The following is a 21,052-nucleotide window of genomic DNA, read 5'->3' as shown; positions in this document are numbered from 1 at the left end:
TGAAGGTCATCAGCATAGAGATGATAGGAAGTGCAGAGCTGAAACGAGATGGAGTTTATAAATAACGCAAATAAGAGAGGAGAGAGCACACCACCCTGAGGGACACCAGCCACGGTATGGCACCAAGAAGAAAACTCGTCCTCAATGCGCACCCGCTGGCGGCGTCCGCACAGATAAGATTGAAACCAGTTAATAGCTGAAGGAGATATGTTCAGTGATTGCATCAGACCTAAGAGAACGTCAAAGTCCACAGTGTTGAAGGCATTACTGAAGTCCAGAAGAGCCAGGATTGTGACTTGTGAATTTTCAATGCCATATCGGATATCATCTGTGATTTTTACTAAAGCGGTAGTCGTACTATGTCCAGCCCTAAATCCGGATTGAAATGGGTTGAGGAGATTGTTTTTGACCAGGAAACTGTCAAGTTGTAATTGGACTAACCGCTCTAGCACTTTTGATAGGAATGGAAGGATGGAGATGGGTCGAAAATCCGAGAAAGAAGTTGGATTTGATTTTTTTGGGATGGGGGTAATATTAGCATTTTTCCATGCAGATGGAAAGGTACCGGATGTAAGGGATTTGTTCATGATGCTTGAGATCGTAGGTAGAAGGATGTCAAGGATTGGCAGGATCATGTTACGACTGATATCGTCTGTTCCCACTGCGTTCGAAGATACCGATAGCAAACACTTCTCAACATCACTAGCAGCTACTTGACTAAATGAAAAGGAAAAATCCGGGGTTGGAAGTGAAGACAGATGGTTTAACGTGTTGAGCTTGTCATTGCCATCAAATGAAGTGGAAGATGAGAAGTGCTTATTAAGCAAATTGATGTCGATGGTTTTAGGGGTCTTGGTGTTATTTTTTCCAACTCCTAGCGATCTAAGAAATTTCCAAATTTTGGCTGGGTCACCATTTTCGACGGATTTATGGATATGGCGGCGCTGTGCTTCCCTGCATTTCCTATTACTACGGTTACGTGCCTCCATGTATTTGTCTCGATATCGATCAGGGTCACGTTTAAATTTTGTTTTCATGATGTGCTTTATGTGGATAGCATTTTTGACATCTTCAGTGAGCCAGGGTGCGGGATAGTGTTTTACTCTTATCGGACGGATAGGAGCATGCTTATCATAAAGTTCTATAATCATGTTGTTGAAGTTTTCCACCTGCTCGTCGACAGAAGCTAGGTTGGATATCCTTTCCCAATTAGTGTTGTTAGCGTCAGCCCGTAGAAAATCCACATTCATTGAACCAAAATTTCTTTGCATTAGGATTTTAGATCTGGCTTTGGGCGGGCGAAGTTTATAAGAGAGAAACAAGAGGTCATGGTAAGAAAACATATCAGCACTGTGTTGCCCGTGTCCTGCAACCAGATCAGCAGAAGAAACTAGGATGAGGTCGAGGAGTGTGGGTTCCCTGTTAGGGAAATGATGGGTGGCTTGAAGTGGAAGAACAGATAAGTTGCAAGAATTAACAACAGATAGGAAACTAGAAGAACGATGGTCATTCCTAAGAAGGCAAGTGTTAAAGTCACCCATGATGATGACTTGGCCGTAAGATGGTGCTAAATCTTCAAGAATGGTTTCGAGAGTTGAAAAATAACGGATTGTATCGGACGGGCTGTAGAAAACACCTAAAAGAACTCGAGTGTGGTTAAGAGTTGCTTCAATAAAAAGATACTCGGCTTCACAAGAAGTTTGTTTATGTGCGTGTTTTTGAATATTTGAATATTATTTAAGTGAAAAAAGGATAATTTTTACAAAATCATAATGTCGTAAGTAAATTATTTTACTACTTTAATCGTCAAGCATACATTTTAAAATATAAACAAGTGTGTTAGTCAATTTGAATGGGACCTTATTCTTTCAACAAAACTATTTTAAGTGGTTGTTTTTTTATAGTGTCTCCCACACTTGAAGAGTTACTTTCAGCCAGCTTGAGCAGCTATGGGAGTTTTTAAATAAAAATAGGTGCTTAGCTACAGGCATTAATAAAACGTCCCAAGCAAGGGAGTTTTCAAAAAGAATGTGGGAAGAGATAGCGCAGTATTTAAACTCGCACGGTGATGGAGCAACAAAAGATTGGAAAGGATGGTGCAAAGTACGTAAACATTTCTTTTTATGTTGTAAGAGGTAATCATTATTTGAATTTCGTTCTGTTATTGATCCATACATCATATCATGGTTCTGCCTATAAACAAGAAATATAGTCGCGGTTATATGTATGTATGTAACAAAGCCTAATAACTTCATCAACTTTCAAATTTTCAAGAAAGGTTAAATTTATACTTAAAAGTTTTTGTATTGGAATTAATTTTACTTAAATTTTTGTATTTTACAGTATTGGATAAATCGAAATTAAAAAGAATGTTGCGTTAGTCAGAGCGTTGCATCAACTGACTGGAGGGGGCCCTTCAAATGTGAGGCCTCTTACTGAAATAGAAGAGAAGTTTTTGGTTATTGTGGGCCAGGATTTTGGCACTTGTCTGCCAGGAATTAGAGTGGAACCAAATTTTGAAAGGGTAAGATCAATAAAAATGTCCTATTTTATTTATATTATGTAAATTATGCATGTATAAATTTTTTTAATGTCAAAACTAAATGAAAATTAAAAATACTTAATTTCGTTTCAGGAACCAATAGAACCTTAGCCAGTTGCCTCGAATAGAATTTTAACCCCAACAATAGAAGTAAGTTCTTTTTACTGTTCAATTAATTATTGTTTGTTTGTTTGTTTGTAAACTCTTTATTGCACATAAAAATAATTATAACAAAATCAGAACAGTCATTGAATATAAAAGAATATGTACAATGGCGGACTTATCCCAATCGGGATTTCTTCCAGTCAACCAAAATAAAAAGGAAAATCAAAGTCAAAGAGGCAGCGCAGATTAAAAGCATTGAGGATGCGTTACAATAATCAATTAATTACAAACTAATTAATGATAAACATATCTACATAAATAAAATATATATAAACTTACATAAATATAAGTACACTCAAATGTTAGATGCATCAGAATACAGTCTTTTGATTAGTGTTTTAAAAGAACTAAGGTTAATTATTATTTTATTTTCATATTATGAAGTCTTATATAGTCATCGTTTTTTAGATTTATGAATTTGAATTTCATTGAAAGGTTTTAATTTATTCATAAAAACTAAAAAGGTATTATATATTTGTCTTTTTATAAATTAATGAGAATTAGTATGGTTTAGTTACATATATTTTTAAGTTAAAAATAAATAAATTAAGTATATTTCTTACAGGAAGCTACCCAAGAGTTTGGACAAGACAAACGGAATCTCCCCAATGAAGACGAGGCGCAGGATGGAGGATCTCTAAGTGTTTTAGAATACTGGGAGGAAATGAACCTCAGCCCGGTCCGTCGAGGATCGTAACGCCCCCGCCAGCGCCGCAGGCTACGGAAGTGCAGCCTCCTGCCGCGCGGTCACCGCGCACGCCGCGCCGCTCACCGCGGGCTGCTGGCTCTGCGCCGCGCCGCCCACGCCGCGCGCTGCGACGGGACCCGCCCGTGTCCCAGGAGGCGGCTCGCCGATCTCTCATAGAAATCTCGAGCCGCAGAGCCGAAATAGAGGAAAGAAATACTAATCTCTTGGGACAACTGTTGGCGGAAATCCGAGAAATCAAACAATTATTACTATCTAGGTTTTTATATTTATATTTTAACTGCAGTATTTATTTAAATCTATAACACACTTTAATAACAGAAATTTAATAGTTACTCAATTGGGTACTAAACTATTAATGTAATTAAATTTTATAACAATGCCATATAAAGTTAAACAAATTTTAATCTAATGAAACATAAAATTTATCCTAATAATAAAATAAAAGTGGACTTAAAAACTTATGTTTTAATTAATTTAAATTAACATTAGTATTAGTATACATTATAATTTATAATTTTTACTTAATAACTTTTATTTCAGGAACGCCGGACATCCCACAGTCGACGAATGAGATCATTCCGAATAGCTACACCCTGTTGAAGTGCTTGGTTGTTTTGGCTGCTACTCACAGTATCTTCAGCAAGATTGGTAGGCTGCATTTGAGCTTCTTGAGAGCTGTCTGCATCACTCAATTCTGGTGCTGTAAGATTTGCTTTATTACAAATATTGTGTAAAATGACACAAGCATTAACAATAGATGCAGCAACTTGGGGTTTATAGTGTGGAACTCTGTGGGTCAAGAGGCAACGAAAGCGTGACTTTAGAAGGCCAATAGTTCTCTTAATTATATTCCTGGCTCGAACATGTACATTAGTGTAGTGGCCTTCCGGAGTTTCAGGGAGAGCATTTACCACTGGTGTCATAAGAAACTGCCTCAGTGGATAGCCAGAATCACCTGTAAAAATTTTTTTTTGTAATAAATATGCTTCATAATATATTTTTATTACTTTTGTTTATTAATTTAATTTCGAATCACCCAGTTAAATGTAGTCTTTCGGAAGGAGACTATCTGCTTCGTAAAGGATAAAGATGTGATGTTTTAATATATGAATTCATATTGTAGGGGTGTACACACTCATGTATTTGCGCCAAATCAGCATTCCTGTAGCCGATAGCTAAGTAGAGCCAGTCGTCCCGTGTCAGCCTACTGACCAACACAACACACATAACCTGTACTTCTATACTCTGTGTAATTTGTGTTATGTGAACTTTATCTTTCGTTTTCTCTATGTACTGTATGTGCTAATTATAATTTCGGTACCAATATAAGCGAAGCTTTCGTGAACTGCATTAAGTTGTTTTACTGGAACACTAAATCCTTCTAAACATTACCTGGAAAGTGATTACCTTAGAGACAGTGAAGTTAATCATTCGATATAGACATAATAGTACAGACTAACAGTGGTGACACCCGTGTGCAGTAAAGTGACTTTCAGTGCAAGTAACGTTTGGCGGGGCGACTCAATTTCAAGCGTCGGTAGGTTGACTCACACTCGGTACCCTTCAGTTCACTCTCTGCGGACAGTGAAAAGTAACGAAGATGTCGGAGGAAGATAAACCGGAGGTTGTATTGATTTCTGTAGCGGCGCGCATTCCCGAATTTTGGACGGACCAGCCGGCGTTGTGGTTTATACATTTCGAAGCGGCAGTGGCTCCTCAAAAGGCCAACGATAACGCAAAGTACCAATTACTCATTGCTAAACTGAGCAAACAAGTTATACAGCAAGTAGCAGCGTTCTTGGAGACACCACCTGAGGACAAGAAATATGATGCTTTGAAAAAACATCTACTAGACATCTATGAAGAATCAGAGACTAAACGCATTCAAAAACTCATGGGCGAGATGCAGCTCGGCGATCAGAAACCCTCACAACTTCTCAGGCGTATGAAAAGCTTAGCAGGAACGCGCGTATCGTCACAGACGCTGCTAGTTTTATGGCAGAATCATCTCCCGACGGCATTGCGAACGGTGTTAGCAGCCACCACCTTGGAAGATGCTGACAAACTCGCAGAGGTAGCAGACAAAGTGATGGAGACGACCCGACCAATAGAAGTGGCAGCCGTCACACAGGAGCAGCAGTCAAATCACCTATCTGAGGCCATAGCAAAGCTTACTTTAGAAGTCGCAGAGCTACGACGAGGGAAGTTTAACACGCGCAGTCGCAGTAGGTCGAATCAGCGGTACAGAGGACGCGGTTATGGCCAAAGAAGAGATCAATCTGGTACGAGAAAAGAGAACTACCTATGTTTCTTCCACTACCGGTTCGGGAAGGAAGCGAAGAAATGTAGAGACCCCTGCGCATGGAAGTCGGAAAACTAGCAACCGTACAGTCGGCGACGGGAAGCTGTATCGAGGGAACAAACCGTCGGTTGTGTATCACGGATAAAAATAGTAAGCTAAGTTTTTTAATAGATACAGGTGCCAATGTGTCAGTATTGCCCCCCACGGCTAATAAACGCAGTTTCATGCACGATTCAAACGATTATGTTTTATTTGCAGCCAACGGGACTCAAATAAAAACCTATGGTACTCGCACATTGACCCTAGATCTTAACATAAGGCGCGAATTACGTTGGACGTTTATTATAGCTGACGTTAAACAACCAATTATAGGAGCAGACTTTTTAAGCCACTATAAACTGATAGTTGATTTAAATAATAGGCGTTTAATCGACACGCTAACAAATCTTAATGTTATTGCCAGTGTTCAAAGTTGTATTAACGCATCTGTCACGACTTTATCCGAAAATCATCCGTATCACGATTTACTTAAACTTTTTCCAGACATAACGAAACCCATGTCTTTTAAAGAACCTCCACAGCATTCAGAGAAGCACTACATCGAGACAACCGGACCACCGGTTCACGCTAGAGCAAGACCGTTACCGCCAGATCGTTTGCAGAAGGTAAAAGAAGAATTTAAGTTAATGGTAGAATTAGGTATTTGCAGGCCATCCAAGAGCGCGTGGGCAAGCCCACTGCATATCGTCCCGAAAAAGAATGGAGACATCCGGCCATGTGGTGACTATCGGCAGCTAAACGCCATCACCAAACCGGACAGATATCCCATTCCGCGCCTGCACGATTTCACCTACGTCCTGGCAGGTAAAACAATTTTTTCACGTATCGACGTAAATCGATCTTATCATTTTATACCCATTAATGACGACGACATCGAGAAAACAGCAATAATTACCCCATTCGGACTTTTCGAATTTACGAGAATGACCTTCGGACTACGAAATGCAGCGCAATCCTTCCAAAGGTTCATGCATCATACAGTCTTACAAGGGTTGGATTTTGTATTCAGTTATATCGATGACGTCATCATAGCAAGTACAAGTGAGGCAGAACATAGGGAACATCTTCGACTATTATTTGAGCGTTTAAACAAGTTTGGATTAACAATTAATCAGTCTAAATGTTGTTTTGGAGTATCGGAACTAGAGTTTGTTGGTTTTCACGTTTCGGCACAAGGAATTCGACCTCTACAAGACAAGGTACAAGCCATATCAGATTTTCCTAAACCTGCTAATGTTAACCAATTACGACGTTTTTTAGGCATGATAAATTTCTATAGAAAACATATTCCACATGCGGTTCAAAGTCAAGCTATTTTATCTCAATATTTACATAACGCTAAAAAGAACGACAAATCTCCCATCAACTGGACGCCGGATGCTGACGCAGCGTTTCAAGAATGTAAGTTACAGTTACAGAATGCGGTCACGTTGTCACACCCGAGCGGCGACGCTACGCTAGCACTGTTTACAGACGCATCGGACACATGTACCGGAGGGGTTCTACAGCAACTGGACAAAGGTGCGTGGAGACCCCTGGGCTATTTTTCTAAACGTCTATCAGATACTCAAAAGCGTTACAGCACTTACGATAGAGAATTGTTAGCGATTTATTTCGCCATCAAACATTTTCGTAAGTTGTTCGAGGGAAGGCCGTTAACGGTCTATACCGATCATCGTCCATTGGTACACGCTTTTTCGAAAATAGGTACAGAGTCAGAAACACCTCGTCGAACAAGGCAGCTTTTGTTCATAAGCGAATTCACAACGGACATACGACACGTAGCAGGCAGCGATAACGTGGTCGCCGACGCGTTATCGCGCGTCGCGACTATTTCCTGTCCCACAAGCATCGATTACGAGCAACTAGCCGAGTCGCAGAAATCTGATAACTACTTAGCGCAGCATGAAGCAGGAAACGTAAGTAGTAATAATGTTGTAATCAAACGTATACTTTTACCCACAGTTAAAAAAGAGGTGTATTGCGACATTTCAACTTCAAAAATAAGACCATATTTGACGGAGGCGTTCAGACGTTTAGCATTCGATAGCATACATGAACTTAGTCATCCTAGTATACGCACCACGCGTAAAATGCTATCGGACAGATTTTTCTGGCCTAACATGAACATTGACGTAGGCAGATGGGCAAAAAATTGTGTCAGTTGCCAAAAAGCGAAAATCACCAGACATACGATTTCAGAGTATGGCACATTTCAGCATGCACAACGCTTTGAACATATTCATGTAGACATAGTAGGGCCATTACCTACATCACCAGACGGATACAGGTACTGTGTAACCATCATAGACCGAGGTACACGGTGGCCTGAGGCTATACCAATCAAGGATATAACAGCAGAGACGGTCGCCAGAGTCATCTACGACAACTGGATAACCAGGTATGGATGCCCGGTCCGACTTACGACGGACCAGGGTCGACAGTGTGAAAGTCAACTATTTGCAGATTTGCTTAAAGTTTTAGGCATTAACAGGATAAGAACAACCAGCTACCACGCGCAGGCTAACGGCCTTGTCGAGCGTTGGCATCGCAGTTTAAAAGCGTCACTGATGTCTCGTTTAACCAATCAATCTTGGGTTGACGAGCTTTCGACAGTGCTGTATGGTTTACGCGCAGTAGGGCGCAGCGAAAACGGCATAAGCGCAGCTGAGTATACTTTTGGAAAAACACTAAGGCTTCCAAATGATTTTTTTAGCTCGTCGGAAACTATACTTGACGACTCGTATACGTATATAGAAAATATTCGTCAGTCAATTGATAAATTACGGCCAATTTCAAACACTCATCGGGATAATCGCAAATGGTTTGTGCATCCGGATCTTAAGTCATGCACACATGTTTTTGTTAGAGATGATACGGTGAGAAAGCCTTTGAAAGCTCCATACGATGGGCCATTTAAGGTAATTAGGAGGAACGAAAAAACATTCGAAATTCAACTACCAAATCGCCGTTCAGTAATTTCGATAGATAGATTGAAACCGGCATACTTAATTAATAGCTCAGACGCGCAAACACAGGCGCCAAGTATAGTTATCGACACGGGTAAGCAGATGTCGCAACCTAGCATCGCGACTGACCCGGCAACGCAGCGAGTTTCACGCAGCGGCCGTGTCATCAAAAAACCCGTACGTTTTACTTAGAAATAGTAAGTATTTTAGGGCAGATATTTTTTTTTTCCTTCCGCAAAGATACTTTCTTCGGTCACAGTCATAACGCATCTTTGATCAGTTTCACTACTGCAATAAATATCTAATAGTCAATTTTTTTTATTCAAAGACATTCATTCAACATGGGTCAATATTCAACTAAGTTAGAGGAAGTAAATTATACGCAAAACAACATAAATCAAGTCAACGATATGAAGTCAAAAATGGATAGTTTTAACGTCATTTTGATCTGCATAAGTGTCGGTACAGTTTTATGTATGGTTTGCTGCATTTATTTTTGTTTCGCGAGATGCACTAAAAGTACGAAGAACTGGTTGAATAAACGATTGACAGTATCTTTGGAGGAAGCCATTGAACAGCGATCATCACCAGCGCAGGCAGAGAAAGGTAAACACAGAGTGATTATCGCGTAAAGCTACCTACACCTGTGTCTGGAAATCGTTCAAGTTTATGTAATTTTAAGTCATTTTTTTTATGTATCGTATTTTTTTTGTAGTCGCGATAAGTCCTTAAAACCCTGGCATTCTAAATTATAAATAACTTGTGATCATTGTAAAATTGTAGTCATAACATATTGTTGATATCCTATCGCTTTGTATAATTTAATTCGTAGTTCAGCGCAAATATAGAAATAACAGATGTGGAGACTTGTACACAACATTTTTTTTTAACTATTGTAAAATTTGTCGATTTTTGTGTAACAAATTTTAGGAGGGGTGTGATGTAGGGGTGTACACACTCATGTATTTGCGCCAAATCAGCATTCCTGTAGCCGATAGCTAAGTAGAGCCAGTCGTCCCGTGTCAGCCTACTGACCAACACAACACACATAACCTGTACTTCTATACTCTGTGTAATTTGTGTTATGTGAACTTTATCTTTCGTTTTCTCTATGTACTGTATGTGCTAATTATAATTTCGGTACCAATATAAGCGAAGCTTTCGTGAACTGCATTAAGTTGTTTTACTGGAACACTAAATCCTTCTAAACATTACCTGGAAAGTGATTACCTTAGAGACAGTGAAGTTAATCATTCGATATAGACATAATAGTACAGACTAACAATATTATGAATTTATATTATTATAATCATCTTTTGTGCAAGTCTTTTGCTTATAAATTAAAACTTTACACTAAAGTAGTTATATTATTAATATTATGTACATATATAAAATGAAATGCAATCGGGGAAAAATAAAGCTGACAAATAATAAAATTTCTTGAGTATCAAAATCAATCTAACTTTAATAATAAATTGCAAATGTATTATAAAACATTTTGTATAATGGTATGCTATAGCGTACCATTGATACAAAGGCTGTGCTTTTAAAGCTTATGATAGAAAAATAAATATATTTAAGTTTACACCAATGTACCATCTTACCTAATAACCATGTTGTTTCATCCAAATTTTCCAAATTATTATTAATGGGATGGGAATTCCATATGAAGGAATCATGTGTGGCCCCTCCAAAACTAGCATCCACGCTTGTTATTTGCATATCTGCATCACAAATCTAAAATTTCAATTGCCAATTCTTACAACTAAATAATAAGCTTAAAATAATTTATGGAATTTATAGGGTGGTATATTGGTGGCTCTGACTTCCCCACTAGGGATGAAGATGTGATTATTTATTTATTTATTTATTTATTTAAACTTCATTGCACAAGATACAAATGTATAGCACAATTGGCGGACTTAATGCTAGAAGCATTATCTACCAGTCAACCATTGGGTCTTACAGAGAACTTCATGTGGGGTTAAACTAAATAAATATATTTATACCTACACAAAATATAAAATAAAATAATTATAATATACATACATAAAAAATACAATAGATAAACAATATACATACATAAAAACTACAATAGATAAACAATATACATAAATAAATAGGTGCAGCGATTACCGAAATGAGTGAAAAGGCGATATTAAATACCCTCGCGACTCAGGAAAAACCCGTTTACCCGCGATTTGAAACTAGAACGACTTGGGGATGTCCTGATGGACTCGGGAAGTGAATTCCAGAGCCTAACAGCCATAACGGCGAAAGAATTGGAGGCAATACCTGTACGGTGAAAAGGGATAGCAAGAGTTAACTTATTTGAAGAACGAAGGATTTTTTCGTGAGTAGAACTTAATAGTTGGAAGTCTTTTTTAAGATAGTCTGGGGCAAGCTGATTATTGAGAATGGTATAGAGCTGACATAAAATGTGAAGATTTCTACGGTTACGGATGGGGAGCCAATTTAGCTGAGAACGGTTTTCAGAAATATGATCGTACTTCCGAAGGCAGAATATAAACCTAATACAATTGTTTAGAAGACGTTCTAATTTGTTGAGATGCTCTTCAGTTAAATCCAGATAACACACATCAGCATAATCAATTATAGGCAGAAGAAGTGCTTGGGTAAGCATAATCTTCGTCTTTGTTGGAAGAAAATGTTTTAAGCGTTGCAGATAATGCAGAACACTGTAAACTTTCCGACTGGTTGCAACAACGTGCGAATCCCAATGTAAGTTGGTATCAATATGTAGGCCAAGGTTTTTAACCGTCGTACTAAATTCAATAATAGTTCCGTCAAAGATCAGCGGTGGCAAGGTGTTAATGTCAATATTATTAATCTGATAGAAACTGCCAACTACTATAGCCTGACACTTTTTAACATTAACAGAAATGCCAAATCGATTAGACCAGTCTAGAACTTTATTTAAGTTATGATTCAGCAAATCAATGGCCTGTTCCATGTTATCAATATTCGTCTGTACATAAAGCTGCAAGTCGTCAGCATAGAAATGATAGAAACAGTTAATATATAATGAAAGCAAGTTTATGAAAACTGAGAACAAAATAGGAGACAAAATACCGCCTTGTGGGACGCCAGCTTTCAATTCGCACCAGTCTGATTCATCCGTACCGTTACGAACCTGTTGCCGGCGTCCATGAAGATAACTGGAGAACCAAGAAATCACTGAAGAAGAGACGTTGCAACGGGAAAGGGTGGCTAAAAGGATATCAATGTCAACAGTATTAAATGCGTTACTAAAGTCTATTAATACTAAAATTGTGACTTGTTTATGTTCCATGCCCGTTCTAATGTCTTCTGTAACTCGAAGAAGTGCAGTGGTGGTACTATGCGCCGGCCTAAAACCAGATTGATATTTGTTTAAAAGGTGGTTATCAAGTAGATGTTTTGATAACTGGTTAAAGGCAGATGCTTCTAGAACCTTCGATAAGAATGAAAGTATGGAGATAGGACGTACTTCATTCAAATGAGTTGGATCTGGGATTTTTGGGAGAGGGCGTACATAGGCCATAAGCCATGATAGAGGAAAGCGATTTTCTGAGAAACTGTTATTAATAATATGGGTGATGATAGGGAGGATATAAGAGAGGATTGGAATTAACATCACACGACTTATTTGATCTGGACCAACGGCATTAGAGGAGATGGAATGAATGATTTTGTATACGTCGTCTTCAGTGACAGCTGAGAATTCAAATGGCCTACCGTCGGGAGAAGGCAAAGCAAGAATGGAAGAGATCGAAGCTAATTTTGTATTTTCATCTAAAAGAGGAACTGAGGAAAAATGATTGTTAAGCTCATTCAAAGTGAAAGGGAATTTTGAACATGATTTCTGTACTTTACCTATACCCTGAGAATTAAGAAATTTCCACATATTAGCTGGAGAAACATTTTCTATGTTGTCGGAGAAATATTGGCGTTTTGCATTTCTACAAAATCTATTGCAGAGATTCCTTGCAGCCTTATATAAGCACCAATTTTCGTTAGTACGATCCCGTTTAAACTTTCTAAAAACACGATTTCGTTTTCTCATGGCGATACGTACCGCCTCCGTGATCCATGGTGCAGGAGGGCGCTTTATTTTGATGGCACGTACGGGAGCATGTTTATCGTACAGTGCTAATACTTCATTATTAAAACTAGCAATTTTTTCATCCACTGCATTAGCCGACAAAACCGGAGACCAATCTATCCTAGCTGCATCAGATGTAAGAGCATCATTATTTATTTTGGAAAGGCAACGGAGTTTCATTATGGTTGGTTTTGGTCTTGGAACTTTAATTTTATAGGAAACGTAAATAAGATCGTGATGAGAGAATTCAGGAGCGGGCGCTTGACCATGATTGGCAACAAGACCAGCTGAAGAGGTAATGATCAAGTCAAGCAAAGAGGGACCATGTTCTGTGAAGTGTGTTGAACCGGATGGTAAGATTGAGAAATTGACCGACTTGACAATACCCCGCAGCTTTTGGGCCCTGGAGTCATCCTTCATCAGACACGTATTGAAATCTCCTAGGATCAGATGGTGTGTGTAATCTGGAGAAACCGACTCAAGGAGAGATTCAAAAGCACTGAAATAATTAATATGTGAAGAGGGGCAATAGAATACTCCCAAAGCGGCTCCGACTCCCTTAAACGAGACCTCAAGAAATATATATTCGCTGCTGGCGGTGTATTCAGAAGGTGACATAGCGAGCACACGGTAATGTATATCACTTCTTAAATAAATGGCAACGCCGCCTCCCCGGGATCCGACACGATCGTTTCGTATTAAGATAAAGCCAGGTAGCGAATAGCTAGTCGAAGGTAAATTTGGTTTCAACCAGGTTTCGGACACAAGAATTGCGCCAAGGTGCACGGAAGAAAACGTTTCAATGAAGTCTGTGTAATGCGCAGGAATGCTTTGTGCATTGATATGACACACATTAAAATTATATGGAAAATTGTGGAATGTATTATCAACAAAAGCCCCCAAGGTCATTGTAGAATCACAGGAAACAAAACTTGAGTCACCAGATCCCTCAGCAGAGCAGAAGGTTTCGGATAAAAAAATATTATCACATTGCTGCATTGTATATATATAAATAGGTTAATTTAAATATAATAAATAATCAAATTATAAAAATATATATATTAATATATTATGTATGTAGGGTGTAGTTTTAAGTCTGTTCCTGCACAACCTGCCGGCCGGACCTGATAACTGATACAGATACAAATTTTATTATAAGGTCTATGACACAAGCAGACAAAGAAAAATAGAGAAACTCAAATATGAAACAAAAAAAAAAAAAAATATTATGTACACACCAAAAGACAAATCTCGAGTGTATGGCGGGCTTTATAGCGATTGGATTCATTCCAAAGTATATGACGGTTACTTTAAAAAGAAAATTGACAACTGACGCCTGTCATTAAGACAGGAAAACGACGGCTGTCAGATAAAAAAGAAAAACAAACAAAACTACCTACATCAGTCATCAGTAACTAAGAGAAAACTAGGAATTTACCCACTCGCATTTAACAAAATATAGTGGACCAACCAACGAAATACAAAATTAATAAGCACCGCGTGAAAACATACACAGGGAGATGGAAGTGAAAGAGGCCAACAGACTCAATTTGTATGCGGAGGTGGTGGCAACTTAGATTTGACCGCCTGTGTCTGCCGTCGGGTCACATTCCTTTTATCGACTACAGCCGCGGTCGTTCTTTTTGGGGGTGGACGCTTGTCTACTGCCGTCGACGAGCCCTGGTCACTGCATATGTCCTCTCCTGGAAATCGCTTGATTAAAGTATTTAGCTCACCTTCGGTTGCGATCTTAACACGCTCACCAGTTGGGATCTTAATATTGATAACTCCATCGAGAGTCCAACAGTGCCTCATACCGAAATGTCGTCGAGCCGCTAAGAACACGCTTTGCCTTGTGTGTGTGAGAAATTCGGCAATACTAATTTTGGTACCCTTTAGTGCTGTTTTCTGGTTCCATATATCAGATTTTATCTTCTGAGAGCGGAGACTCACTAATACTGGACGAGCTCGGTCTGGCCTTCTAGTTCCAATGCGGTGACAGATCTTTATTTGTGCGCTTGAATCTGTTAACTTAAATTTATCAGCAAGAAGATCACTCACTATTACCTTGATATTTTCATTGGGATCTTCCGTGACACCATTTAGCACCAGCACTTTCCGTCGGCCTCTCATCTCCAAGGAGTCCACTCTGCAGCCTAAATCCTTTATTTGCTGTTGCAAATTTTGAAAAATGGAATAAACACACTCCTTGAAGTCCCGGAACTCCCGTTGCAACTGACCTATATCTGCTGATGGTGCTGCAGTAAGCCTCTTCTCAAAGTCTGCCATGCGACAAGCTAATGAAGTTTCCAGTTGCCTCTGCGTCTGTTGGACTTGCTCCAGTTGTAAATTTCGCTGTGTGTCCATTTTGCTTGTGTAATAAAAGAAAATTTATCCACAAGGCAGGCAGGTGGGTGCAGGTATTCCTTTTATTATATCATTAACTTAATGATTGTAGTATTAGTTGTTGTATAAAACTAATTAAAAGTACTAAAAATAAAATATTAAATAATTAAAATATAGGATCAGCTGTTTTTTAATGTTTTGCCTGCAACTACCCATACATACATTACATACATACATATAATCACGTCTATATCCCTTGCGGGGTAGACAGAGCCTACAGTCTTGTAAAGACTGATAGGCCACGTTCAGCTATTTGGCTTTAAGATAGGATTGAGATTCAAATAGTGACAGGTTGCTAGCCCATCGCCTAAAAGAAGAATCCCAAGTTGATAAGCCTACCCCTTAGTCGGCTTTTACGACATCCATGGGAAAGAGATGGAGTGGTCCTATTCTTTTTTGTATTGGTGCCGGGAACCACACGGCAACTACCCACAGGAAAAAAAAAAGATTATATGTATGTATGTATAATAAATGATTAACAGATGATTGTATAAGTACTTACAAGCTGAACATTCAATGAATAGTAATGTTTTCTACAGAAATATCGTTCTTCATTTTCTGTAGGTCTTATAATAGCTATTTGTGTGCAGTCTATGCACCCTAGAACACCAGGAATGCCAAATTTTTGATAAAATCTAGAAAATTTTAAAAATGTATTATAGTATGAATCTACCAATATCAATAAATTAAAAATATGGATACTGTTTTGTCACCTTGCCCTTATTTTATTTCGGTCTTCATGGCTTCTTGGGAAAACTATATATTTTTCTCTCATTTCCATGGAGTTCTGAGCAATTGCTTTTGAAACAGTTTGTTGAGCCAAGGAATGCCCACCTATATCACCTATAGGTCTCTGGTAAGAACCAGTTGCAAAAAAAGATAAAGCAGTTAAAACCTAAAACAAAATAGATTACCTTTGTTATTGATTTGCTTGCAAAAAGTAAATTACGAAGTAAAGGTATAAGCAGGCACTTACTTTTGTCTCTACAGATAAATTGGTAGCTCTTTTAGCGACGTTCATCATAGGCCGAATCTCTTCACAAAGTTTCGTCAGCAAATTTTTTGACAGTCGATAGGTATCTATACTAATATTATAAAGCTGTAGAGTTAGTTTGTTTGAACGCGCTAATCTCAGGAACTACTGGTTCGAATTGAAAAATTATTTTCGTGTTGAACAGACCATTTATCGAAGAAGGCTTTAGGCTACATAGCTTCACACTGCAACTATTAGGAGCGAAGAAATAATGGAAAATGTGAAAAAAACGGGGTAAATTATTCATATTTGGTGGTTCAATGATGCTCAAAATAACTATTCCACGTGGACGAAGTCGCGAGCACAACTAGTCGTTTCATAAACTCCGTATCTTCCCAATCAAAGGGGTTAAACTGATTTCGAGCTAAGAGCCTTCGTCTTCGCAAAGAAGTATTATAATCGTTTTCTAGGAACTCAAATAACACAAGCTCGTCATCACACATCTTGAAATAATAAAATGAATAGGAACGTAAAATCTATATTAATGGCCGAAAATTACTTCACATATCACTTGTATAACACATCAAGAATAATTTCCGCCTTAAAAAGCTGTATTTCAATTTTTTTACCCAATTTTATAACTTCAATAAGCCACTGGACTTGCTGAAATAGTAACTTTTTTTGAATCTATAAGCTCCTACTAAATATGTAAAAATTAAATAATTTGTTTAATTTAAAATATTCTTGAGTGCCTATTTTGTTATAGTGTGAGGGTCCTAAACTACTGGGAGCACCGCCACTGATATTCAATAATAAATTGTTCTATATAATTAACTTTGGCCGTGTGGTTCCCGGCACTATTACAAAAAAGAATAGGACCACTCCATCTCTTTCCCATGGATGTCGTAAAAGGCGACTAAGGGATAGGCTTATAAACTTAGGATTCCTCTTTTAGGCGATGGGCTAGCAACCTGTCACTATTTGAATCTCGGTTCTATCATTAAGCCAAATAGCTGAACGTGGCCATTCAGTCTTTTCAAGACTGTTGGCTCTGTCTACCCCGCAAGGGATATAGACGTGATCATATGTATGTATGTATGTATGTATAATTAACTTTTATTAATGAATTAATTTTCAATAACTAAACTATACGTATACGCGTGAGGACCAGTGCGCAGTAACTGACCACACGCCATTCATTCGTCGCTCTCATACAAAATCGCTGACACATAACAGTCACACTTACATTGCGTCCCTACACTACACCCCCCAATTTTTTACATACAAAAAAAAATTTATTAAATGCCATACAAATGTTTTATCATTCACAAATTTAATATGAGTAACTATTGGTATGTAATGTTAACACAATGACCATTGAATACAACGCAACACATAATAGCATTTCTATGAATCTAAGGCGTCAAATTGCACTCGGCTGGCTGCCTGTGGCTGTTGAAAGACCGTCTGTGCTACGGACGTAATCTTAGTCACCGCACCAACGATTTGCTTATTAAGCCACTTCTTTGTCCTCTGATGGCAATATTTCACAATAATTAATCCAACCAGAGTTCCCATTAACACGCAACAATAACCAGTGTCACTTGCATTTTGTTCATATTTTCATGAACAACATTGTTTGAGGCGACATTTACTTGTTCCTTAGTATTATATTGACTCATTATGAATATTCAAAAAAATTATAAACTTTAAACAACTAATTTGTATGATACCGAAAAATACCAATTTTTGCAATACAGAATTTGTAACTAGGATATTTGCTTTTGCTAGTTTGAAAATTCCATATTACACTAAGCATCAGCTTTATCATTTATGTTGTTACAACAATTCAGTCTTCGTCATTAAAATATTACAAAGTACATTTAAACATATAATACTGTATCAATATTTTAATACTAAAAGTACAGTCGGCTACATGAATAATTATACATTACTTGACTTATATTACTAATTACATTTTAATCTAATTTCATAAAAAATAAAATTATTACAATAACTTAATCTAATCAGTTTTATAAAATTACTATTCTTAGACTAATAGAAATTTTTAGGAAAGCGAAAAAAAAATTTTTTTTTAACATTTAAATCTTACTGGCAATTTAACCACACGACCTCTACTAGTAATTTATTGATTCATTATAGCGCTGGCGAGATTGAGAAGTAAAAGCCAACTATGGGATAACAACTTTACTTCGGTAACTTATAAAAAGAAATACAAAACTCGCTCGCTAATAAGAGGTGCACACCGCACCGGTCCGCGCGTTGTTTAAAGACTGACTTGTTCAATGAGGCGCACGGGCGGTCCTCGACGCGGGCGCTGGGAACGGCGTGGTATGGACGAGGGGGGCGCAGGGTGACGCGATGTCTCCCCGGAAGGGCCTACAATGTTGCCCGCTATATCCTCCCCCTCCAAGTTACATGGTCGACCCGACTGTGACTTGGCTAGTCTACCGCGATGGCGCTGATGCGCAATAACAGGAGATTTACCCACGTAACGCGTTAAGGCGCTGGCATCTCCGGTATCAATGTGGTGAACAGCAAACTGAGTGGGTCCTCCCCCTGGAGTGAAAATGTCCTCATTGACATTCAGAAGGTTGGACAGCTGCTGTCGTTCGTCCTTACCTAAGTGGAATCCTTCATCGTCGCGAAGATCCACAGACGAGCAATGTAAAGGTTTGTATGACCTACCACCATTAGGTTCAAAGACGATGGGCTGAGAGACCCTATCGTGGTTCATAAACCATATACCGCGAGAAAAATCTAATACCATGCCAGCGTCCTGAATAAAATTCATTCCCAACAAACTTTCAGTAGCATTGGGCAACATTATAAACATAACATCTAAAGAGACATCGCGTACCCTAACCCTAACTTGCGTACGTTCAACAATTTGCGCAACTGCCCGCCCGTCCGCGTATTTAAGCTCAGTAAATACATTTTCAAACTTATGGCCATACTTAACTAAATGAGCTCTAAGACTAACACTGCCTATACAATGTTTGGCACCTGTGTCTATAAGCACTTTACCACGTTCACCATAAATTTCTATTTCTAACAAAGGTCGCACTCGCGAATCTATATTAACACTATTTGCAGAAACAGATTGAAAGGAAGTTGATACGGACGGAACCGGTTCTGTCTTTTTACAAGACGAGCAGTTGGATCGGATCACGCCGGGCGCACCGCACCCGAAACACGTGATAGTTGAGACGCGTGGTTCTCCATCAGTGCCAAGTTTCTGTTTGGTTAACTTTTCACAGGCATCTTTCACATGACCATACTTTTTACAGTAATTACAGTGCGGCCGAGCTTTATTCTTATAAGATACTGTCGACTGCGAAGCCGTCGGAGAAATGGGTACAGTAGTAGGCTTTGCGGTCGAACATAATAGTCCAAGATCCCAGAGCCGTAAGACACAACTTATTTTCTAAAGAATGGATCTTTCGATTCTCAGTAGTCTTTCATGTACTTTTAATACCTGCATGTTTGTGAGACTTGCCCAGTGACACCTGCGCAGGTACCAGGCGAGAAAGGTAACTAAAAATCACAGTTACTTAACTTAAATTTTTATGACTGATTTTTATATATATTTTATAGACTATTACTCTGAAGTCATATCAGAGAAGTCAGACGCTTTCCATGCGCCAGAACTTTTGTCAGACGCTTTAAAGCTCTATCAAAAAAAAATTAACTTAATTTATTTTTAAATGTCTGACTTTTATATATGTTATTCAGATAACTATTACAAAGTTGTATTAAATCAGTCAGACAGTTTGTAATGACCAAACACCCCTTAAACACAAGAATTACTCAGCCTCGAGTATGAGCGCGATAGCACAATGCGCATGCGCGTCAGAGTAAAATATCTAATATTTGAAAAGTACTTACTGTTTTCAATTTCATATTTTTGCATATCTATTCAAATACGATGAAAATTTATAATTAAAATAATAATTAATCATTTTTAAAATATTGCATACCTACTGTATATAAAAATAAAAATGTAAAAAAAATTCTCTATTTGTTTCAGTCAAAATATTAAATGTACAGACAAAATATTTTTACCGTATGATTATATGTAGTATTTTGATTTTCAGTTTTTTTAATAAATACTCAAACAACACAAAAAAAATATTTTTAATAATAATAAAAAATTATATATCTTGTTATTGTTGGGACGCGAACTCGGACCGCCAACTTCACAGTCTCACGCGCTAACCACTGGACCATCGAAGCCGTTGCGGTGGTGTCGAAATTAAAGTAGACTACATACATATGGTCACGTCTATATCCCTTGCGGAGTAGACAGAGCCAACAGTCTTGAAAAGACTAAATGGCCACGTTCAGCTATTTGGCTTAATGATAGAATTGAGATTCAAATAGTGATAGGTTGCTCGCCCATCGCCTAAAAAAGAATCCCAAGTTTGTAAGCCTATCCCTTAGTCGCCTTTCACTTATATTTATATGTTATAGGTTTACTATTACTATACTATTTTTTAATTGTTTATGATTTTATTTTTACGGAATATTCTGCCAGCAACGACAATCTAACTGATGATGAGGACGATGACTTGAGTGGACAGTATTGAGATTTAATAAATGATGAAAATTCAAATGATTATTTTGATGATGAAGATGATAAAGAGACAATAAAATAATTATTCAATTGATTAATCATAATTATTTTTTTATTGAAATTATTATAATAGATATATTTTTTTAAATAAATTAAAAATCATTCTTTTTGAAAGGCTATTGCTACAAAAAAATTCATTTTTCCCTATTTATATGCAATATATT

The 21,052-nt window shown here is 37.9% G+C and overlaps 1 protein-coding gene across 1 annotated transcript; it reads right to left on the bottom strand.

Moving 5' to 3' along the window:
- Positions 1-3,952: 3,952 nt before the first annotated feature.
- On the bottom strand, positions 3,953-19,079 carry LOC132904319 (putative nuclease HARBI1). Its single transcript, XM_060954245.1, has 6 exons — positions 18,531-19,079; positions 16,235-16,357; positions 15,972-16,153; positions 15,761-15,893; positions 10,352-10,484; positions 3,953-4,371 (listed from the first exon to the last, which is right to left on the bottom strand). The coding sequence occupies exons 1-6, from the start codon at positions 19,077-19,079 to the stop codon at positions 3,953-3,955; spliced, it is 1,539 nt and encodes a 512-aa protein (XP_060810228.1).
- Positions 19,080-21,052: the final 1,973 nt, after the last annotated feature.

This window comes from Amyelois transitella, chromosome W, assembly GCF_032362555.1.
Source record: "Amyelois transitella isolate CPQ chromosome W, ilAmyTran1.1, whole genome shotgun sequence".
Taxonomy (NCBI): domain Eukaryota; kingdom Metazoa; phylum Arthropoda; class Insecta; order Lepidoptera; family Pyralidae; genus Amyelois; species Amyelois transitella.
Note: the sequence above shows the minus strand (reverse complement) of the source record. Positions and strands in the feature narration are given on the sequence as shown.